This window comes from Indicator indicator, chromosome 34, assembly GCF_027791375.1.
Source record: "Indicator indicator isolate 239-I01 chromosome 34, UM_Iind_1.1, whole genome shotgun sequence".
Lineage (NCBI taxonomy): Eukaryota > Metazoa > Chordata > Aves > Piciformes > Indicatoridae > Indicator > Indicator indicator.
The window spans coordinates 47,982-72,374 of NC_072043.1; the positions used below are offsets into that span (position 1 = coordinate 47,982).

General features: G+C 49.1%; 1 protein-coding gene across 1 annotated transcript; it reads right to left on the bottom strand.

Annotated features, from left to right (window-relative positions):
* Positions 1-3,592: 3,592 nt before the first annotated feature.
* C2CD2L (C2CD2 like) lies at positions 3,593-23,767 on the bottom strand. The gene is made up of 15 exons (XM_054395521.1): positions 23,522-23,767; positions 20,479-20,574; positions 19,881-20,000; positions 17,977-18,087; positions 15,012-15,125; positions 14,321-14,438; positions 14,032-14,155; positions 13,478-13,542; positions 12,802-12,929; positions 12,336-12,507; positions 11,798-11,899; positions 11,056-11,189; positions 10,272-10,554; positions 8,129-8,338; positions 3,593-3,977 (listed from the first exon to the last, which is right to left on the bottom strand). The coding sequence occupies exons 1-15, from the start codon at positions 23,765-23,767 to the stop codon at positions 3,781-3,783; spliced, it is 2,220 nt and encodes a 739-aa protein (XP_054251496.1). The 3' UTR covers positions 3,593-3,780.
* Between the last annotated feature and the right edge of the window lie 626 nt (positions 23,768-24,393).

A 24,393-nucleotide genomic window follows, 5' to 3' on the forward strand; every position in this document is an offset into this window, starting at 1 on the left:
GGATCACTGGGAAGACTGGGAAGGGAATTTGGGGGTTGCTTGGAGCACTGGGAAGGATTGGGAAGGCACTGGGACTATATTGGGAGCACTAGAAGGGACTGGGAGGGCACATAGCGTTAATGGGAGCACTTGAAAGAGATTTTGGAGTTATTGGGAGTACTGGTGGGTCCGGGAGGGCACTGACAAGGGGCTCTGAGCATTAATTGGAGCACTGGAAGGACCTAGGAGGTTACTGGGTGCTACTGGGAGCCCTGAGAAGGGATTTTGGAATTACTGGGAGCACTAGGAGAGACTGGGTGGCATTGGGGGTCACACTGGGAGGCGTTGTTACTTGGAGGACACTGGGTATTACTGGGAGCAGTGGGAGAGACCAGGCAGCACTTGGTGTTACTGGGAGCACCAGAAGAGTTTGGAATACTGGGACACTGAGGTTGCACTGGGAAGGAGATCTGGGGCTTACTGGAAGTACTGGGGATGGAATTCAGGGTTTCTGGGAGCACTGGGATAGATTGGAAACACAGGGTCCATACTGGGAGCACTGTGAGAAGCTGGGAGGGCACTGCAAGCACTACGAATTGCATTTGGAGTTACTGGCAGCGCTAGGACTGGGAGAACACTGAGCCCGTATTGGGGGCCCTAGGAGAGACTAGGAGACTTAGTATTAGCAGCAGACCCCTCCTGACTCCTCCAGACCGCTGCAGACCCACACCCCACCCCTCGCCGCCGCCGCTTCCCACCCCCCCACTCCACCTGCCAGATCCCCACAGTCCCAGGACCAGGAGCCTGCCACTAAGTCCAGAACACAGCTCCCCCTTCCCGTCCCCCTCCCCCAAGCAGGGCAAGGGCACAGTCCTGCAGCTGGTACAGAAGAACCCGAGAAAGTGGCAGAGGCTGGCACTGACCTGATGCAGACCAGAGAAGCCAGGGGTCCGGAGGGCCAGGACGGGGTGGAAGGTGCCATTTTAAAGCCACCGGCGCCATATTGGTGAGGGTGGCGCCATCTTGATGCAGCCAGCGCCATCCTGGTGAGGGCCAGTACCATCTTGGTGGGGCTGGGACATCTTGGTGAGGCCGGAGCCATCCTGGTGCCCTCAAACCCGTTTCTCACCCTCTAAACCCCTTCGGATGCCCCCAGCTTGCCTTTAGATGCCAGGGCAGACGTGACTGGAGGGTTCCGGGGCTGCAGGGACACTGAAAACCAGAGTGAGACCTCCCCAAATCCTGCCGGACCCCAAAACTTGGAACCTCCCAGAGACCCCTAAACTTGACAACCCCCCCACCACCCTCCTTCCGGACCTTCCAGAGACCACCCCATCCCCTCCCCCCGGGAGCCTCCAGGAGACTCTCCAGAGACCCCAAAACATCTCTAGATGCTCCCAGATGTCTTCAGATACCCCCAAATTCCCTTTTGATATCTCCAGACCCACTTTAGATGACAGCAGAACCCCCTTAAGAGGGGGGCAACACTAAGCAGTTCAGGGGCTTCTCCCCTGTGTGTGGGGAGCAGCTCAGCTGGACTCTGTTCAGAGTTTTTTCGATTTAAATTAAAATAAAATAAAAAAACACACACCACAAACACACATAAAGGAAAAATCCATTATTTTTAATTTATAGATACAAATTTTGTATTTCAAAACCCCTCCAAAATCCACCGGGAGCTCTAGGAAGGGAATTTGGAGTTACTGGGAGCACTGGGAAGGACAGGAAGAACACAGGGGCCATACTGGGAGCACTGGGACAGACTGAAAGAACACTGTCCCCACACTGGGAGGGCCTGGGGGGTCACTGGGTGTTACATCAGCACTGAAACCCATTTTGAGGTACTGAGAGAGACTGTGAGGCTACACTGGGAGAGACTGGGATGACATACGGATCACTGGGAGGATGGGAAAGGGAATTTGGGGGTTCCTTGGAGCACTGGGAGGGCACATAGTGTTACTGGGAGCGCTTGGATGAGCTTTTGGAATTACTGGGAGCACTGGTGGGTCCAGGAGGGCACTGGAAAGGGGATCTGGACTTTAAATGGGAGCACCGAGATGAACTGGGAGCTCACCTAGCTCCGTCTGCCTCAGCTGAGGTCCACTCCACTTGCGCTGCCGGGACATCCTCACCCCAGCAACACATCTCTACGCCTTTGAACCTACCAGGGATGGGGACCCAACCCCTACCCTTGTGAGGACATTTCTGGTGTGCAGCCTGGACCTCCCCTGGGACAACCTGCGGCCTTCTCCTGTCTCCTAGGACAAGACCAACCACCACCTGGCTCCAGCCTCCTCTGAGGGAGCTGCAGAGAGACAGGAGATCTTGCCTCAGCCTCCTACCCCCAAACCCTAACCCTAAACCTTAACAACCCTAACAATCCTCCTAACCCCAATCTGCAACCCAAACCTAAACACTAACCACACTCAACCACTCCAACCCTCTCCCTAACCCTAAACCCTTAACCTTCTAACTCTGATCCTAACCCTTTCCCTTGCCAGTGGCTTTTATCTTGACCCAATTCTCCCTCACACAAAGCTCACCACCATCTCCCAGCCTTTTACAAGCCTCCTTCTGTCCAGTACACGCCCCCACCGCAAGGTCAGAGAGCACCTCCAGCTACAGAAGCTACATGGGAGATGAGATGTCTTGCCCCAAACAAGGCCAGCAGGTTGGCCTGACAGGGAAGGCAATGCGGAAGCAGGCACTAATGATAGAGTGCACAGTTCTCCCCTTTTCACTAGCTGTAACTGACCCTCCCTCAGTACTGCTGCATGCTCAGGGTTAGATGAAGGTTCTGGCATTGCTCACACCTTCCAGAGCTGACATCACGCTCTCAGGAATTCCTTGCCTCCTTTAAGCATCACCAAGGCTACAGCTCTTGATGTGGTCTTAGGGACTGTAACCTGTGTATCTGCACTGGTCAAAAAGGATGTTTAGAGACAATAGTCATACAAATCGGTGTGACGGTTTTAAGGCTGTGCCTTTAATTTCTTTTCATAGAGTTAGAGCAGAAAAGTGAAAGAATGTAAATGAATCACAGTTGAGTGTAAGAGAGAAAAATAATGATTATTCTAAACACTTCCATTGGAGAGAAAGAAACGTTTACGAGTCAGTACTCAAAGTACAGGCAGTCTCTCAGTCTGGTGTTTGCTGGGCAGTCTGCGTTTCTCTTCTGCGCTTTGTTCTTTGCAGATAACGCACTGGCATACTGACCTTGAAAAGCTAAGTTTAACAACCTCTCTGCTTCTTGGCTTTCTTCCCCTTTGCCTGCTAGCTCTGGGAAGGGGAAGGCAGGGAAAAGAGGCAGGGCCCCTCTGAGGCCAAGGGGCTTTGTTGTGTTTTTCTGTTAATTGTACATATTTGTAAATGTTGCGAATAGTGTATATTTGTACATATTCATTGCATTTCATTATAGACTATAGTTTTGCCTGTAAATACAGCTTAATTTGCTTCCAAACTGAGCTAGTCTGGAGTTATTGTGGGAGGGGAATTTCAGCCCACCACACTACAATTGGCTACCTCCCCAAACTTCTAGAATGCTAAGGCGCAACTCACCACCACGCTCCAGTAGAAGTCAAACTCAGAGTCATGTTTTGATTTCCATGTGGTTTAATAAGTTAAAAGGTTCAGCCATTACACAGCAATGGAACTCTTCTTCAACATTTACAAAGGTGCAAGAACTTCATTCATTTAGTCCAAATTAAGTAATTTTATTCTCACCTCTTAAAGAGCTACACAGTTCCTTTTTTTTTTTCCTCCTCTAAACAATCTGGGATTAATCCACCCAGAGAGAAGGCATCAAAATACAACAGAGCACACACAAGGAGGGGACACAAATTCAAACTCAATGTATTTGGTCCAGTACCTGTACAAGCAAGGTGGTATGGAGCAGTCATGCCTGTAGAAGGAGCTGCAATATCGCAAGCACACAAAGACCTTTTCCAGAAGTTTGACCACCACCGGAATTGTTACTCTACCATGACACTCATCGTGACCTGGAGGGAGGGGAGAAAATGCAAAAAGACCCCAAAACACACCAACACCAGCCACCTGACATTCAGGCATCTTGCCAGATACCTAGAAATGACTTCTCTTGTAGGTTCAGCAAAGAATCAAGAGAAGCCATGGCAGGAAGGAAGTGGCACTACCAGACAAAAAAGCGGAACAAGAACATTTGTAAGCATACTCTGCCATACGTTCATCTAGAAACGAGGCATGTCTGTGGGCCTCTTATGTTGGTTTGATGAAGCTTTCATCATCTTCCCATCCACTGAACTGTTTTCTGACTCTACTCGAGTAGTCTCCCCTTGCTCCCTCCACTTCTGCCAATCTCTTTTAAAAAGCCACCCTCAACTACATCAGCAGCACAAGGGTGTTCCCAGGGCAGAAGCTGGACTCACTTGCTCAAGTGTGCCCCTGCAGAGGTCCACATAAGAAATATTTCATGGAAACCACAGAAGCTGGTAAGGCTGCTCTCCCAACCCACCCAGCAGCTGCCATCCCCAATTAACTTTGCAGCGTGACCAGCATGGGCATTTGCAAAGAGCACTCCCACTGTGAGCGCACACAAGCACTGGCACAATGCTTCTCGGTGCCATCTCCACCTATCAGGCTGCAGTCTGGTGTCTGTCACGCTAAGGGCTATGGCGCTCCCTAAACACTGAAGTTTTGCTGTTCCCTCCTTCTCTTCCTGTGGCTGGCTTCTCTCTGCTCAAGAGGATACCCTTTGCAGCGCAATGCCAAATGCTTTTTTGATAGAGAGGTTCTTACAAAGCCTCGTCAAAACACAGGGAGAGGATATATCCATACAGAAATCTACTTACAAGTATACTTACAGCTAGAGAAAACTATTTTCTTCAGAGAAGTACAAATACACAGCATAGGTAAGTTCTAGTAACTCTGCTCAGCCAAAACAGCCCCTCCCAAAATTCAAAATGTGTACTTTGGCTTCATGTACCAGTCATCATTTTGACTTTTATAGACAGCAGCAAAACGCAGCATTTGGAATGCAGGCGCTCACAAGCAGGCTGAACTCCTTCAGAAATAATCTGTGTGTTCAAGCCTGTCGAGTCTGCTGCTCGCTCCTCTTCTTGCACACATTTGGTTATGGACCAATTTTGCAAGGTACAAATGCTGACCTACCCTGAGACAGCAACCTGGCAACTGCAGATCGTTTGAGCCTAACAAGTGTGATAGTGGCTGGTGCCAAACGCTGGGGCTGCTCTGCAGTCCCAGGAGTTACAAAACACCACAGACCCCACAATGGCATGGAGGTGAGGGTGTGGGTATCCGGAACGAGTTAACGAGGAAACGCAGGTTTCAAACACCGCTTCTGTCCTAAAGCCAGAAGCACAAACAGGGATTAAATACAGAAGAGATTTCCTAAAGCAGCAGTTCTATGGGGGGAAACTCCCTAGGACTCTTTGTCTTTACTCTTGACTTGAGGCCCGAGACCAGTGAGGAACTTGGGTTTCAGTTTTACTCCTTGCTTTGTCTGAGCCAACCCAAAATATTCCAGTTACAACTTAGGTATGTGTTTGTCAGAGACAAACCTCGCTCACCTTTTCTGCCTCTGGTCTACAGTGAAAAGGGCAATGCTTGCTAACCCTCGTGGCCCTGCTCACATGCACGAGCCTCAGAAGGGTAGACAGGAGCCTCGAGCATTAGCCTCCAGCTCCTCTGCATCAAGACAGATCAAGCTGCTCTAGTATTTTAAGGAAAATAATATAGGACTGTTAAACAAGACTCATGGAAGGTCCTGCAATAAACCTACAAGTGAAGAGCTGGTGGCTGTTCTGGAAGTCCCCCTCCATTCAAACCAGCATCTCTAATGAAAAGTTTCACAACCATCCCGCCAGAGATGCATTCAAACCAACCTTAACAGAATATTAAAAAACACACAAAAACTGAAAACATAACATCGAGTCCAGCTTAGCAACAGATGCAGAATCGCTACAGGGACAGTGCAAGAGAAAATGGCAAACCAGAATCACATCCTGAGGTTCTGAAAGCAAGGGTGTGCCAGCGAAGGACAGCACTGTGTGTGATGCCACACCAACCCAGCAAAGGAAGACTACATCAAACCAGAAGCTGTATCGCTACACACAAGCCACAGATTTGTCAACTTCCACCAGTGCTGCAGCAGGAACTGGGCACTGACATCAAGAAAAACTATTTTCAGTGAGAAACGGAGAGTGCCCAGACATCCACAGCACACAGTATGGCGAACGAAGCCATAGGACTATGAGGAAAAGGAAAGAAACAAAGAATAGAAGACACAAAAGAGCTCAGGTATGACGGAAAGAATCCCAGACCAAAACAAACAGATGGAGAAGAGGTTCTTGGTCAGCCGGCTGGACCAATCCAATTTCTCACACATACCCAATCTCATGGGGAACTGGCAAGGAAAACAGGAAATAAAGTCCCTCCTTCTGGCAATCAACAGCACTTTTGGTCCCAGCTCCAAGTGACTATGGCCTTCCCACCTCCAGATGCTCTTTTCAAGAGACAGCCTGAAATTCCTGCCCCTAAATCCTCGTGTAGCACAACACAGATGTTCTTTGGAAATGGCATGTGATGGCTCTATCAGTAAGACAGGATTTGTCCTTCTGAGAAATGTGATGTGTTGTACTATGTGCATCATCCAGAAGATAACCACTTTTAGTCAGCTGCACCCTGCATAAGGTGGAGCAACAGCCTCCACTTTGGGAGGTGCTACAATAGGACAGCAGAGATAGCGAATACAGTCAGCCCTAAGTGCTGCTCACTCTTCAGAAAGGCTTTTCCCTCCCCTTAGCCTCACCTCTTTTTAACTCTACAAGCCACAGGAGCTTCTGTTCAAACCAGGAACACCAATAGGACACAACATTCCTCCAAAGAGTGTCACTCTGCTATCCAAGCAGGGCTTCTGGGGCTATTTGCAGCTTGTCAGGAGACCAGAAAACCATTCACCTACAAGGGCAGGTTCCTCCTGTGCCAGGAGTCAATTTTGCCCTCCACACCTCTCCTTCAACAAGTACCTGCTGCAGTCTGAATGTGGCAGATCAGGTTTGCTAGAAAAAAGGAAATACCAGATGCGATCAAGAAAGGCTCTTTCTACTACAGGCAACCTTTCACCAGTGAAAATGTATAAATCTTGCCTTGTTCCAACACGTGGCTTCATCTCCACGTCAGAACACCCTCTGGCTAGCTATCCATCCCCAGCATGATGTCAGTTGTCAGAATGAGAACCACAGAAGGGCAACAGGCCAGGTACTTCGCAGGTCTGGAAGATGGTCTGGCACCCTGCCAGCAAGCCCCCCAGCCAACCCCAAGGGACAGGGTTCTGTTTGTACAACAGCTGGCACACACATGCGGCCCTTTTCCTTCAAGAACACGGGTATGGAGGGGTGTCCAGGTCACAGGGTGGCAGCACCAGCCAGAGGTTCTTGCATGGTGCAGGCTTTTGCAAAATCTTGCCCAGTGGTTTAAATTTTCCTCTAATCTTAGAGACTACTTCCTGCATCAGCAGACCACAGAAAGCAGGCATCCCTCAGCACTACCTGAACCAAAGACTGTTCCAGTGGCAGAGCCAGTGGAGAACTACAGCTTATTCTCCTTACAGCTCACAGCCCAGAAAAGCATCACACCCCACTGCACCTCAGTCAGGTTATGGCCTCTACACCAAGCAGAAGTGATGAGTGTTTAGGCAGCCAGCAATCACATTGCGCTCTCTTGCTGGAGGAGCTGTGTTAGGCTGTGTCCCACATTTTCCAGCAACATAGCTAACCGAGTAGTTTCTCATCTTTAACTCTGAGAGTTGCAACTTCAGAGCCCACCACCCCTTTTCCAGGGCACACCCAGGCAGAGTCGCTTCTGCAGCTCCTGGGACCCCCCGTGACGATTAGCATGCCACCTGGATTTTTTGGGACAGCACAGTGGGGTACAACAGTCAGAGAAGGTTAAGCCAAGGCCGACGAGCAGCCTAAGCCTTGGATTTGCCATGTCCACTCCCTGAATGGTATAAAGTACTGGGGTGTTTTCCCTCAGCCGAGGCTGGAAGGAAATGGACTGTGGGTCACAGATACCACAGAGCAAAATGACAACAGACTAGAAAAGGACCTCTGTGCAATCTTTCTGAGGGGCTTCTCCATCCTTCAGTTCTCACCTGCTGTTGTGCTGTCACTAGCTTTGGGTTTTGATTTAGACTTGAAGGAGAAGCGCTTGATGAGTCGGTGGGAGAAGCTGCCGGCTTTCTTCCTTGCAGTGGAGTTGGTGGTGACATTGGATAAGTCATCGTGTGACTGGCTCAGCCCAGCTTCCTTCTGCTTGCTCCTTCTCCTGAAGATGAGCTTGGTACCACTCCGAAGAAAGCTAACTGCAGAGACAGAAAGAAAGCAGATGGAAACCACAACAGTATCCTACCCTGGCAAGTCTTGGGAGTAAAAACGCACCCGGTTCTCTCGAATGAGCATTGATGACCTCTTCTGCTCTGAGTGGCAGAAGCACATGGTGTGTCAGCAAATCCCACCTCCCAACAGCAAGGCAAGGTCTACATTTGGGACAGACTGCAATGCTGACAAGCTGCTTTGCTAAGCGCACTATCACAGAATACATCCATTTGCAAGACAGCTCAAAGATCATCCAGTCCAACCCTCAACCCAGCACTGAATTGTCTACACTAAACTATGTCCCTAAGCACCAGGTCCACATGCTGCGTAAACACCTCCAGGAACGGTGACTCCAGCAACTGCCCTGGGCAGCCTCTTCCGATGTCTGAGAACCCTCTCTGTGAAGAAGTATTTCCCAACATCCAGTCTGAACCTCCCTGGCACAGCTTGAAACCATTTCCTCTGTGTCCTGTCACTTGCCACCAAGGAGAAAAGGCTGTCCCTTCCTCAATCCAACCTCCCTTCAGGTAGTTGTAGATAGCGATGAGGTCTCCCCTCAGCCTCCTCCTCTTCAGACTAAACAACGCCAGCTCCCTCAGATGCTCCTCATAGGCCAGGTGCTCCAGGCCGTTCATGAACCTCGTGGCCCTTTTCTGGACATGCTCCAGTGCCTCAGTATCCTTTTTGGAGTGAAGGGCCCAGAACTGAACACAGTACTCAAGGTGTGGTCTCACCAGTGCTGAGTACAGGGCAATGATCACCTCCCTGTTCCTGCTGGCCACCGCATTTCTAGTACAAACCACGATGCCGTCAGCTTTCACACATCCCCTCTGCATAAACTTCTTTTTACGCAACAACATCCTTCAGTGGAAGCGTGCAGAATTGTAATAGAAAGCTGAGAGTCAGATGACTGGAAAGCAAGCAAGAATATCTACATGTGGAGACACCAAGAACACAAGACTCTTGGACTACCCTGTCTCAAGGGCACTGGTCATCAAGCCTCCAGAACAACTGCCCCCAGTTTTACAAAACGCCCAAATCTGGAGACAAATAAGGGCAAAGGCTCCAGATAACTCACACGGGTGGGACAGGACAGAGATGCCTATCACTGTCAGCCCCAAACAGGTGCAAAAATGTAAATCCAAACCCTGCACACCATACAAAGCTATAACAGTACTTCCTACAGAGAGGCCTTCCTTTCCATTTCCTTCCTGCTCCTCCCCATCCATCATGTCAGGAATCTGGGCCACACATCCGCTACCCAGTGATGCGTGAAACAGGGCCAGCACAATTTGGACTGTACCTGAAACTTGTCAGGCTTTCATATTCTTCCAATCAAGATTCTGGATTACGCTTGTTTATGTAAATCCATAGCTCCCTGGATGGCTGTGGCTAGAAGCAGACAAATCCAAGATCCATCATCCAAACTGACACAAGCCCACAAGTCCAGGACAACAGCTCGGTCAGGGCAGGCTTACTGCATCATTTAAAAGCAGAGAGTTGGTGTGGATGTCTGGTGTTAGTTGCTTTGATGTTAAACAAGAGGACACCAAGGCCTATAAATACATTGTTATGCGGCCTCCATTTCAGTGAGAGAGGCAGCCAAATTCAGAGGAAGAACTCATTTACAGGCATGTGCCTGATCTCTGGAGCCACTGACCAAGGGGAGAAAATGGGTTCTCAGGAACACACAAGCCACACAGGGTTCCCATTTAAGACAGCACAGAAACTAAAAAGGCCACAGGAATCAGATGCTGGCAAACAGAGGAGTTTAAAACTGCTCTACCAGGACACGAGGCAGAGTCTTCACCATGCCAAAAACTGGTCGCTGTCCTCGTGCTCAAGTGGGGAACCTGGATGTTGCTTTATCCTCAAGTACCACAGGCTAACGTTAGCTACCAGCTAATGGTTCACCCTTACCTTTGTGATCTTTCAAGCTCCTGGTTTCTAGGGCTCCCGTGGAGCCAGTTTCAGATTCAACATCTTCCACCGAAGGTCTCTCAGATATGTCAGATCGCGTCGTCTCATCCAACTCCTGACTGGCCCTTTGTCCTGAGAGCGACTCTTCCAGCGGCTGAGATGATTCAATAGAATCGCAAACCTGGTCAGCTGTGCCCTCTGCCACAGAACCCATATACGCTGTGGCCTCCAAGGATGCAGCATAACCCAGAGAAAGTGCCATTTCATCTTGAGCAATGGGTACCTGGAACACAGTTAAAAGGTCAGTCAGGAAGACATGGTCTAAAGGACTGCATTCGTCTCCCTTCCTCCTACATACAGATACTCCAGTTCCAATCAGCGCTAGACAGCACCGATGCTCACTCATCACCCTTTCACAGAAACATACTGGAACATGGACTGCAAAGCATTCTGTGGTGTTTCCCTCACTCTCATAAGCAAACCCAAGGAGAACTTCTTAGACTCTCCACAAGGATCCCATCTAGCTATGACAAGAGCCTCCCTTTCTGCAGCTGCCCCCTATGTACTCCCACCAGCAGCTGCACTGCGGAGTAGTGAGGTACCTCTGACGCTCAGTCGAGCTGCAAGGAAGCAGCAAAAGGGTTCTGCCAAGCAAGTCACCTATGCTAGAAGCTGCTCACGCTGGTTCCCTAAGGGTCAGGGCAGTTTCACACAGGCATCCCTAGAAATAACCTCCCAGACTGGAAAAGGAGCCCCAGCCCTCTCCTCCAAAACTACCAGACACCTTGGAAACTCCCGAGATGATGAGTGTGCTACGTTTTGTTGGGGTCTTCTTGGCAGGCTTGTTATTTGTCTCAGTTAGCTGCCTGATCGCCGTCTCAGCCACTGGATCCAAGCCATTGGGCACATGGCTATCCCCTGAAGGTAAGAAAGATAACGATGCTCGAAGCCACAACCTTCAGCACAGGCAAGAGGTCACTTGCTGACCATGATGCTTGTAAAAGGAAATTACTCATACACAAAGGTACAGACTTCCCTATGGACTTGCCCAAATAAACCAAAGGAAGCTTTATGCAGCTCTTTGCTTTTGTAGCCACCTGAAAAGTTTGCTTTGCCACCAGGCATGGCATTAAATTTCCTTCCCACACAACAAAGGCTTCCAGAAACTCCTAAGGATTTGGACATCCTCAGCTACAAACTGTCATAACGGCCACAGTGCTGTCCCAAAGACAATGAGAGCCCCAACTACAGGCTGAGCAAAGCTCTTTGGGTTCAAATAGTCTGGAATCTTCTTGTCAAACAAGGAAACACCCAGAGCCAAAGACTGGATAGCCAAAGTGGAATTTCTTTTACCTGTCCCCACCCACCAGCACCTGTCTGTCCCCACCTTCACTTAGGCACTGAGATATTGTCTTCATCAGCAAAGGCAGATCACTTCAGCAATTCACATTCTCACTGCCACTCTCCACCAAAGGCTAAGGAAGATGGGTTGCTCTGGTAAGGGCATCGGATTTCCAAGCACTTACAGCTACTGCTGGGCACGGGACCATGAGGGCAGCCACTCTCCATAAGCACAGTTGTCTTCTTCTCGGTCACTTCCACCTTGGAAGGTGATCTTGATGGAGAATCTTCACAGTGAAAGAGAAGCAGAGACACAGAGATACCAGTAAGCAGAGACGAAGCTTAGACAACTGCACTATTACATCGTGACACCCACAAGCACAGCCCCAAAAAGCCTCAAAAGCCTACAGAGGGTGGCTCTGTGAGGGTTTGGGGCAACAAAGTACAAGAGGCTTGTCCCTCTCTTGCTGCCCTCCCCCAAACCCAGGGCTGCGTTGCTTCCCGCCCCTAAGGCTATGCGAGTCTCCAACCGTTACAAGATACGAAGGGAATGGCAGCCCAGAAGCCAAAAGCACTGCACGAGGTGCAAGTCTGCAACACCCACAACACAGTTAACTAAAAGTTAAGCTACTGCCCACGAGAGCAGCCTAGGGAATACTAGAGCCAAGTCGGTGCCCCCATAGCAGCCACTCATACAAGACACGTGTTGCAGGGTAGCCTCACCCAGCTTGCAGTCTGCCTTGGGCCGGGACTGAATCGTGGTGACAGTAGTAACAATAGTGCCATCAGGCATGATGGTCCGGCCCATCTCCACCTTCTTAGTGGGGGTAATACTGGTTCGCAGAGATGTGGCGTGCTGAGCATCCAAAGAAGCAGCAGATTCCTGGAATAGCAGCTACAAAGACAAAAGCACAACTTAGAGAAGCTCTCCCCCTCCTAGACAGAAAGGCATGACTTGAGTGACAATGCTACTGCTCTGGGCACCAGGGAGCTATCTCCACTACAATGTTGGTTGAATGGAGGGAGGGTCAAGGACCGAAGGGCAGGCAACAACCCTCCTTGGCCTAGGGGTCCGTCAGTCCCCTGTGATGAGCCCAGGCCAGATCGCACTTGTGTCCAGCCAGAGGCTCTCATTGTGAACACTTTTGAAGCACATATTCATGCCAAGCTTACAGAGTCATGAGCTCACCTCCAATATAATCGTAGCTTCAGCCATCAGTGACTGCCCAGCTCCTGGGGTCAGTGAGCAGACCTGTCTCCCAGATGGTTGTTTGCCCAAAGAATCAAGCAAAAGCGCAGTATGTGCTAGCAACACATCTGTGGGAAGGAACGGGAAAATAAAATACACCACAGAACTTCAGCATTTCAGATGTCTCCCAAGCAACATTCTTTTTAGAAGCAGCCCTGTGGGCCAGTGAAGCAGATCTCCAGAACTCTGGTAGCTTCCAGTTCAAGGTAGAGAGAGAGCTGGCAGCACTCCTCCATTCCTCTTTACCAATCCAGAAATTCACTCCCTTTAGAGAGACGCTCCCTTGTGCAGCCTCCATCAAAAATAGGTACTGCATTTTGTCTCCAACCAAGTACATATGAAGAGAGTTAAGAGCCTTCTGCAGCATTCTTCTAATACACAGAGGCAAATCCCCCTACTCTTCTCCCCATTTTTTAGTGGAAACAGGCAGGTCTCAGGAACCCCAGATTATTTCATACAGGCAGAGGCTCATGTACAGTTGGATAGGAAAAGTCCTTTGCAGAGTCTGTCACATGTGGTACTGACACAGAACTATTGCAGGCTCAAAGCACAGGAAGTCCCTTCCGCATTTTTGTCTCCCCACTTTACAGTCCATCTTATAGCTGCCCATACTCACTTCCCCTGCTGTCACTATTCCCCAGCACTTGTAGCTTCAGCTCTTTACTTCTAGGTCCCAACTCCCTGTTTCAACGGAAAAAGAAGCAGTCTTGTATTAGGCAATCTTTGCAAAACATGGAGCAAACACCCCATTTCAGATCTTCCTTTCCTCCAATATCACACGTTTTGTCATGTTTTCCAAAGCTCCAGTATGCAGGTGCTACTTTGGAGGATGCAACAAGGGGTGGAAAACTACACAGATGAGGAAGACTCTAGTTAGCGTCCCCTACAGGGCTGCATAGGCTACTAGGGGAAGCCATGAGGGCAATTTGCCTGGAAGGCCGAGATTTACACTCCAGGCCTTCTGCTGCTCCCACACTGCCCGCAATTGGCACGTCTGCTTATCCAGTTAAAACATAGTGTCCAGGGGAGTGGGAAATACATGCAGAAGCTGGGGCCAACTGCCAGACATGCAGGCAGCACAAACTCACACTGTCCTGCAGTGCAACTTCACCTCTGCACCATCTGCCATTACTGTGGCACAGCAATGACACCCAGAGATTGTGCACTTACAGAAAGAGTTCCTCAGTCCACTGCATCTCTGCCACAGCCCCTGCACCACTAGCTGTTGCTGGTCTCGTCCACTTCTGCTGTGGGGGGCTGTCTAGCTCTACCAGGCACCGTATCTCCCCAGCTCCTGCAACAAAGGGTCAGGGTGCATGGACACGCTCATCAATATAAGGCAGAGGCTTGGCAGGGGGACACCCCTCTTTTCCATTCAAACCCACCTAAAACATCCATTCCCTCCAAGTTCACCACCCACACACTTTCCCCTGCAGATCAGTAGCGTTCGCATGCTCACCTCCCTTCCCGTGGCAGCCTAAGTTCAGGACTCGAAGATTTCGGAGCAATAGCTTTGAACCCAGAGGGACCGCTGCTATTCCTGGTGAGGGTTCTTGAATCAACTTATTGCTGGGTATCTGAGGAATGACAAGAACAACACCAATGCCTTTAGTTTTCATTCAGCAGCAGACAGCAGTGAGACATGTGGTGTTAGCAGCTACTCACACCAACATCAGAAAATACTTACTGAGCCACTGAGAAATGCTACAGGTTCCCCAAGCTATCATCCTCTAGTGGGGACCCCATTCTATTTCAGATGGAACATTTAAAGCAGACAGGAAGAGACAGACAAGAAAAAGGTTCCTGTCTGTCAGACAGACAACTGAAGACAATAAAGCACAGACCATTCCATGTTGCCCCAGGTGAAGCCTTGGTATTCAGAGCAACAGACTGCCAAAACAGAAATGTATCTCAAGCAGTCCAGCTCCACATCGACATAAATGGCACTCAGCCTTCAGGAAACAAGGTACATATAGAGCTGCTCTCCTTCCCATAATACCCCAACTCCTATGACAGTGCAGGCCAGGATGTGTCTGTGACCCAGACACAAGTCTCAACCCGTGGAATACACCTGCCTAACGCTCAGCCCTCAAAAGCGATTCAGAGAACAGTGTTTCAGCCACAAGAATGACACAAAGAGAGCACCTTACCACACTGGCTCCAGCAGTGCAAGCCTTCAGATTCACCATCATGGCTGGCTGCGTGCTGACAATGGTATCCTCTATCAGATCCTTTATGGTTGACAGATCTGCCCCCCTTTCATTCTTCACTCCACAAATCAAAGGGAAATGCAGAACAGTCACAACAAGGTAGACACGTTTTCTCCTTAATATAGCTTCAAATGCCTCTCGAGCCTCTTAAGACTCTGCATGGTCTTTCTCCTAGTAATAACTTCCCAGATACTCTGTACTTGCTCTCCATAGCACTAAAAGCTTCTGTGTAACAGCTGCAGGCAAACATAAGCTGTCTAAATGAGACAAACTAAGTCTCTGCATCTGTAGTCTGCCTATTGCAAATTTTGACAATAGAGCTTTCACAGCTTGCTCCCCTCTCACCATCTTGTGAGATGCTGCTACTGGCACTTTCGGGACAAACTAATTCCACTCAGCATAAACCAACAAGAGTCCCAATAAAACAAACAAAAACCCCTGAAACCAAACAAACAATCAAAACCCAACCAACTTATCTGCATCACAGAAGCGCAAGCACACTCACATGCAGCTTGTCAAATCTCTAAATATCACAGTATCACAGTGTATTAGAGGTTGGAAGGGACCTCAAGAGATCATCGGGTCCAAGCCCCCTGCCAAAGCAGGATCACTTAGGGTAGTCCACACAGTAATGCATCCAGGTGGGTGTTGAAAGTCTCCAGAGAAGGGGACTCCACAACCTCCCTGGGCAGCCCATTCCCATGGTTCCATCACCCTCGCTGTAAAAAAAAAATTCTCCTCATGTTGAGGTGAAATCTTCCACATAAAAGTTTGACCCTGTTGTTTCTTGTCTTATTGCTGTGTACCACCAAATAGAGGTTGGTCCCCTCCACTTGACACCCACCCCCCAGATATTTATACACATTGATGAGATCCCTTCTCAGTCTTCTTAAGACTAAATAGCCCCAGGGATCTCAGTCTCTCTTCATAGGGGAGATGCTCGAGTCCCCTGACCATCCTCATGGCTCTCCCTTGGACTCTGTCCAGCAGTTGTGTCTTTCATGAACTGGGGGAGCCCAAAATTGGATGAAGTATTCCAGGTGTGGTCTCACCAGGGCAGAGTAGAGACATAGAAGAACTTCTTTAGATCTGCTGAACACACTTTTCTCGATATGTCCCAGGATACCATTTGTGGTAGTTTGAGCTCTGAGTTTAGGAGCTCAAATGATAATAGATTGAAATTCCTCCCCCTGTCCCTCTCCCTTTTCTCTCAGCAGGGTGGAGAGAGAGAATAAAGGAAAAGAAAGGGTAGGGGAAAGAAAAATAAAAAATAAATTCGTGAAAGAAATAGTCTGAAATCGGTTTGGAAGTAGGAGAAGTAAATTTTTCTTTTTTTTTTTTTTACAAAAGGGAAAGTAAAAATAATTTTGTGTATACATATATATATACATATATATATATATAGCAGTAACAGGGGGGTTCACAGAGGTGAGGGATGAGGGTAAGCGGGAAAAATATACAAAACCAAGCCTGGATGGCCTTGTGTTCCCCTGGATGTCAGTGGATTCAGCTGGGAGAGAGAAAGGGCCCCAGCCACGTGGTCCGGTGCAGGAGACAGTGACAGCAACAGCAGCAGGAGATCTTCTCGAGCGGACGAGGCAGGGTTCTTCTCAGACCCATCCAGGATGGGTGTGCCCCAGCACACCATCGTCTCTCTTGGCCACAAGGGCACATTGTTGTTCCAAGGAGAACTTGCTGTCCACCAGCACTCCAAGGTCTTTCTCTGTGGAGCTGCTTTCCAGCAAGGCAGCCCCTGACCGGTATTGGTACCTGCTGTTGTTCTTCCCCAAATGCATGACCCTGCACTTATTAAACTTCATGAGGTTTGCCTGCACCCAGCTCTTCAGCCTATGCAGGTCACGCTGGATGGCTGCACAGCCTGATGCGGTGTCAGACAACCACCCCCCAGTTTTGTATCATCAGTGAACTTGCTGAGGGTACTCTCAATGCCTTCATCCAGGTCACTGATAAAGATATCAAACAAAATTTGACCTAGTACCAATCCCTGGGGTACACCGCTGGCCATAGGCCTCCAAGTTGACTCTGTGCCACTGATGATGACCCTCTGAGCTCTGTTGTAGAGCCACTTTGTAATCCACCTCGCAGTCTATGCTACATTTCCTGAGCTTTTCTATGAGGATGTTATGGGAGACAGTATCAAAAGCTTTACTGAAGTCAAGACATATGACATCCATTGCTCTTCCCTCATCTACCCATTTGGTCACAATTTCATAGAAGGCTATCAGATGAGTCAGACAGGATCTCCCCTTGGTAAAACACATGTTGGCTACTCCTGATAACCTTCTTGTCTTCCATGTGGTTAGAGATGACCTCTAGGATGAGCTGCTCCATCATCTTTCCAGGGATGGAAGTGAGGCTCACTGTTCTGTAGTTACGTGGGTTCTCCTTCTTGCTTTTTTTGAAGACTCGAGTGACATTTGCTTTCTTCCAGTCATCAGGCACCTCTCCTGTTCTCCATGACTTTCCAAAGATGACAGAGAAAGGTTCAGCAACAGTATCAGCCACCTCTCTCAGCACTCGTGGATGCACCCCATCGGGTCCCATGGACTTGTTTGTCTTTAGTTGGTGTAAGAGACCTCTAACCTGGTCCTGACTGACCATGAGTTTCATGTGCTAACCCCTCAAAAATTAAAAAAAAGCCAAACAAATGGGGAAAAACCCAAAACAAAACAAACCCACAACAAATGAACCACCACACGCCACCAAACTACCCAGCTCATTCTGCAGCTCTAGATCAGATGATGGCAGAGGAATCCACAAAACCTGAAAGCCATTTCTGCCACATAGACTCCCATTCAGCTGTTACACCTTCCTCCTGGGTCAGTGTTGTTTCTGCCCCTTCCACCCTTCCTCCAGTCCAGCCTCCCACTGGTTGCCCACTCACCTCACAAAGCTGAAGTCTTGGAAGAACAGAAAGTTTCAAGTCTGGTCTGTCCTTGAATGTCCATGAGACCAAGAGACCTTCATTCTGTATCTCCTCCAAGTGGATCTCCACCTGACCCAGAACAAATAACCACAGTCAGGTACAGTTCCTGTGTCCATTAGGTGCTTTTTGCCCCACTTCAAATTCAACAACTAGAAGGCTCTCACACCAGCACAACGATTAGAGACAGAATATAAAGACACAAGTGGTTCTGGGCAGCTGCAGAAGCCTCATCACTCCACAGGGAGATCTGATTTCCTTGCCACCTCTGGATGTCTGGACAGCATCAGAAGGAAAATTTACACCTACAGGACAATCCGAGAGAGCGATCTGGGCACAGCCGGAATATTTACTGAGCTAGTACATCACATAACCATTACCAAACCTAAGCACAGCCATTTTTAAGTTAGCAGTATGTCTTTAGGAGATCATCCTCAGACTGAAAACTCATCCAGGTCACCAACAACGATTGCAACAACAGATCAGCCTGTATGCCATCCCGTAGGTTCAGTTGCCAAGTTGCCCATCAATGCACCTAAAAGGCAACATTAACACAATAGACACAAACCGAACCCCACCAAAGAAGTCCTAACCCCTTATCTCTAGTTAAAATGGGAATTAAATTTAACATAATTCTAAAGTAACTGCCACACTGACTTACTTACCAGGAACACAGAAGGGCTCAGTCAAAAGCCACAGATCCCTAACACAGTAGCCAGGTAAGCAACCGACAAGAGGTTCATAAAAGAGGCAAAGCACATCTGGGAATATAGTACTTGAAGTATTCCAACCAAACAAACCTAGTTGGTAACCTTACCAGCGTTTCACATTCAGTATCACATGCAATTCTCTACAAGAACAATCCACTCAAAACTTCAGCAGGTGCAGACAAGGACACCTAGAAAATGCCAGCAAGTATGGAAGCAATTTGATGAGACCTGACAAAGGCCATTTGGCTCTCAGAAACCACACAAAGATGAAGAGTGACCACAGCTGCTGCTCACAACTAATTCAGCAGCAGGCAGGCTAAACACCAAGGAGAGAAAGGGCAGCTATTTAAATGACCGATGCACAATGCCCGAGATGATCTGTTAGACGTCAGCTCAACCTTTTAATAAAGCTGATGAGAGCAAACAGACTCTAGACCAAGCTTCCAACTGCAATACCTGCAAGAACATGGAATCAGCTTCTACTACCAGAGGTACATCTAATTTCATCATGTCTCCCTATAATGCAAACAAGCGTGTGGTCTCCAAGCAAGATTTCACCTCCAGTGTCAAGCCCTTCTTCACACACATTTCAGAGAAGCAAATACAGACAAAAATCCACTATGACATGACCACCATAGATGCTTCTGTTCCAGAAGAAGCATCTAGAATAACACACAGAAAAAAAGAATCTGCATCGCAGTCTTGTGAAGGTATTAAGGGGAGCCCTGACAAACCACTTCTCACCGTACATTTCTTTTTCACACCAACAACCAGGACAATACCATAACTGTAACATACACATAGGACACACCTTTCCCTATCCATCACCTTGCAAGGGAAATTAAGTTCTGTTCTGTTCTGTTTTGCTTCTTAAACATCTGCTTGAAAACACAGCAGAGAATGCTGCCACACCTCAAATCTCTCTGGATTTTATTACAGCTACATTACATAGCCAAGATCTGCAGAATAAGACTCAGAAAATGAGACTTGGCACATGGACTGAGAATATTTGTCACCCTGCCAAACGTCAGCAACAGCATGCTGCCGCTTCTGGCATCATAAGGTCTTTATTTGCGCTACATTGGGTCCTTTCCTCAATAGGCCTGGGGCCAGGTGAAAGAACAAGTTCTGTGGCTAACTTTTTACATCTATTACCTGAGCCTGCAGCACAGCCAAAGTGACATGATAGGTGTCAACTGAAACAGCAGCTGGGGACTGCTGAGTCACAGAGACAGGAAACTTCACAGCTTCAGCTGACAGATGGCAGCATAGCACCTGGAAAGAAAAGAAGGCTGTGAATTTCTATCCTCGGGGAGCTGCAACCACAAATCTCGAAAGAAAACATGCAAGGTTGACCCCTTTGTAGCAGGAATTAAAAATCAGGCTTACTCCCTGACCCAGTTCCACACTGCAAACCTGCCATTCCATGAAGATGTATTGGTGACAGGAGCTTGCTTCTCTTTGCTGTAGGACCACAATATTTGGGCTCAGCATCCATATGCCTTAGCTCCACCAACAGATGTCCTGCTCTGGGCTCTCCCAGAGCTCACCAACGCTCTGTGGCTCTCTCAGACCCAGAGCCACAATCTCTTGAGGCAAGCAACAGCCCTCCTCCAAACTCAACAAGCGATCTCATCCAAAGCTTCCTTGGTTCCACCATCCCTATCATGCAAGTCTCAGCGATCTGTGTAGCGCACACTGCCAGCCAACAGAGAAAGCCCACACTGCACAACTCCAAATGGCAAAGCCTTACCATGGTGCGATCTGACCGTCCCCTGCACATCACGTGACTTATATTTGCAGCCAGTGGTAACTGAGGACCCTCCTCAAATGTGATCTGTACCGAACTCTACAAAAAGAGAACTCTGTTAATTTCAGACAGTTTCAAAGAAGACAAAGGATTCTGATCTGGGGCCTCTGAGACACTCCACTCGGGTCCATTTCCATGAATCCGGCCTGCATGCAGAACCAGCACACGCTGCAAGTCTACCCACCCTGGCTTGTCTAGATGGAGAAAGGAAACAAGGGGAAAGCATGGAGGAGGAAGGAGGGAGAAAGGAACAGAGGAAGCAGAAGGAAGAACTTTAGCAGCTGCTGACGCGTTAAACACCAGACTGAGCTTCTCACATCTCACCCAATGTAACTATCGAGAGCATAATCCTACAGTACGTCATCCAGTCTCGTTCGGTGCCAGACCAAAAAGTGGGTGCCCACAGCCTGCAGCAAGTAGCCTCACGGCCACCTTATACAGCACCACCCTCTCATTCTTCCTGTACCTCATCCTCTAAGATTGAGAGCCAGTTAGCACTTGCTAGGCTACCACTTGTAACCAATTCTACCTTCTTTCCGAAGAGTGAGGTCCTGGACTCCTGTTAAAAAGGGCAATTTCACTTATCACAAGTCACACTGAAGGAGAAACTACACCAAGCTTTCCCAGTCAATCAAACGTTTGGCAAATCCATCTACCAAAGCAAAGAAGGAGGTAAGGAGTTGTGCCACATGTAGAGCAGTGAGAACTTCAGATGAGAAAGCAGGTAACTGAACATAATGGAACAAAGAAAAACATATTTTCTTTCTTCAAAGGAAAATAATAAAAACTAGCTGGGAAATACCAGTAAGGCAGGTCCAGTGAACCAAATCTGTCCAAAACAGTGGCAACCAGCAACACCCATCTTCGCAAGCAAGGTCTCTGATAAACCTCCAAACCAGAAGACACAACATACACAAAGCAAACATTAAGACAGACAATGTTTGTACCGTGCCATCTCCCTGAGCCATCTGTACATAAAAGGCAGAAGATCTAAATGAGCAGGTAAAAACATCAGGTGGGTAAGACCATCCTATGCAAACAGCCCATCCACACTCATACTTGCAAGGTACTTGTAGGGGCTAATTCTATGTACTTCTTACAAGAATAAAATTTGCCTTGAGACACGCTGTTCTTCCAAGTGGTAATACTGAACCACCTCACCTTGCAGAAGCGACAGATAATTCTCTCAGAAAACTCACTGAAAACCCACATGGCCAACAAACAGGGTACCAGGAGCAAGTAGCATTGGCTATGGCTTTCTTTACAAAACCTGTAACAGTCCGTGCTCTAAATACACATTACCTGGTCTTTGGTGACTTCATCCATCCTTTCAAAAGCAGCAGTGGACAATATTTTAAAACATTCTCCACCTATGACACTTGACACAAGTAAAACAAAACCATTCCCACTTCAAGGCTGGAAAAGGGACACAAAGGCATTGCATTATGTGCAGATATCCTGTTCTGGTCATTTCATGCTTCCTAATGCCAGAAGGCAACCAGCATCTGAAAGTAATCACTTCAAAGGAAATAATTCGATTAAATAATTTCAAAAAGCGTTATGCTCTCCTACAATTACAAACTAAAGAACCTCAAGAACACCACACTTGGCCTTCACAATTAATATTTGTTCTGTCTTGTGCAGTAACTTTCAGTAACTGCTTAACAATCCCTATCAACCTTACTGCTCTCAAGATACCAGACCACTCTATCGACTTTAAGAAGGAAAACAAAAGGCCCAAACTGAATTGCCCCATACTTGCTGATCAGGCTAAGCCCTCCTTTGGTCAAATTTCAGGACACTCCATTCACGTTCTACAACTTTTAACTAAATAACTAAATGGCTGTATTGCACAGCTACAAGTCATGTGCCTTGTAACTGAAAAGGACTTCCCTTGAAAAAAGACAGGTGGCACATAGCAAACGCAAGTATTTCTTCCAAAGTTGCCTTCCTCGAAACCCTATTTCTTCATATCACCCCAGAAAGTTATTATCAGGGGATTATAAGATAAATTAAGAGCTACAGAAAGTATGCCAGAAAAACTGCTGTGCAAGCATTCCCAAAGGAGCCATCACCTATGGGGTCAGACTTCACAAAGCCTATTACACTAATGCAACTAACAACAGTGGGGGAAAGAGAAGCAGTAATTTCTCATGCCTTCTACGTTCACCAATCACCCCACTTTTTCACATGGTTGTGCTGTACTGAGAGATCAGCTTTTCTGTCCTGCTCTAGTCTAGAATTTAACTCATTTTGTCGAAAGGGGACAAACTTTTCCAACCTTGTTGGAAAACTTGAACGGAAGTTCCCACCGAATTCTTTAATGTTTTAATTTCCTTTTCTTCAAATACATTAGCTTCATGCTAACTTTTTAAAGCTCTTGATTTTCCCACGCAATTTAACAGCAGGGCTCCCCCAATCCATTCAGACAAGATGGGTAAAAAGGAGACTATGACAGACTTCGGACCATAGCTTTGTGGCTAAAAGCCCCTGCCTTGAAGGCAACCTGTGCAATTATCTTCAAACGGAATCAGCGAGTCTTCATGAACTTCAAAACTATGGACCAATGCAAAAGTAACGCTGGGAGGCTAGAGGGACTATAACGCGAAAATTCGTAAGAGGCTGCTGCGGAAATCATCCGCTGGCTTCATCAGACCGGACTCGGGCTCAGGAACAGGCACCAAACCGCGTTACGCAAAGCGTGCTGTTCAGCACCTCCCTGTCCGTGCTTTCACAAGGCGGCATACCCGCGCTTCGTTACCTACCCGATTCGCCGGGCCGGCGCAAGGCTGCTCGTAAAAGCGACGCTTATGCCTTTCGGCCAAGAGCTTGCAGCCCCCGAGAGCGCTCCGCGAGGAAAGCTCCCTCGGGGCCCAAGAACAAAGGGCAAGCACCCCGCCCGCTCAGAGGCCGCCGCCGTTTCCCCCCATCCTCCTCCTCCACTTCTCCCCACCTCGCTGCCGCGCTCGCCCGGGCCCCGCCGTACCCCATTCCGGCGCGCCTGGCTGTTGAGGGCTCGCACCCAGGCCTTCTGCCACTGCTCACGCAGTGACCGGAGGGCGAGCAGCGCGGCGAGCAGCGCACGGGCCCCGGCCTCCTCTGCCGCTGTCCCGCGCCGCCGCGGCGCACGCAGGGCCGCGGACCGCCAGTACTGGAGCAGCCAAGCCGCGACGGTGAGCAGCGAGGCGGCAAAGAGCAGCACGAGCGCGGCCCAGCCTGGATCCAGCCCCATGGCGCCGCGCACAGCAACTCACGGCGGGCCGGCAGGCATAGCTGGGGGGCCGCCACCCCGCCCCAGCGCTGCAGCGCCGGCCCAGCCGCTGCCACCTCCCAGCAGGGGAGGGAAGAGAAGGCCACACCGCCCGCCCTTCTCCAAGCCCCACGGCGCACGTGGGCCGCCGCAGCCTGACCCCAGCCCCCGTGCGCACAACCACCTGCCGGCCTCCCCTCCGCCCGCCGGCCGGCTCTTTCCGGTTTGGCGCCCCCGCGCGGTCTGGCGGGGCAGCCCGAGGGGATAGAGGGGAGTACACCGCCGCCTGACGAGGCACGCGGAGCTTGCCGGCCGGATCTCCACTCCCCCGCGTCCTCGCGGTCGGCCGACCTGGCAACTTCGTCCCTGCCGCAGCGAGCCTTCCCTGGTGGCCTGAAATAGCAGCGCAGTCGCGGTGTGGACGTGGAGCTCCCCGCCGGTCTTCCAAGCTCCCATAAAAAAACGTTTTCATTGTAACGTCGCGCTCGTTTTCACCGACAGTAATGACCCTGCTCACACCAGGCACGCAGGACGCAACACCAAGGCAGAATCCTTTCGTCTGGCTGCCGTCATCTTAGGCCACCCTCGCAGGAGAGGGCACGTAGCAC

Excerpts from the sequence above, each read along its gene's own strand:
- C2CD2L (XM_054395521.1), bottom strand. The coding sequence starts at position 23,767 with ATGGGGCTGGATCCAGGCTGGGCCGCGCTCGTGCTGCTCTTTGCCGCC. Across the intron at positions 13,543-14,031 it reads TGGACTGAGGAACTCTTTCT|GGAGTTGGGACCTAGAAGTA; the intron begins GTAAGTGCACAA and ends CCGTTGAAACAG. Across the intron at positions 12,930-13,477 it reads GAATAGTGACAGCAGGGGAA|ATGTGTTGCTAGCACATACT; the intron begins GTGAGTATGGGC and ends TCCTTCCCACAG.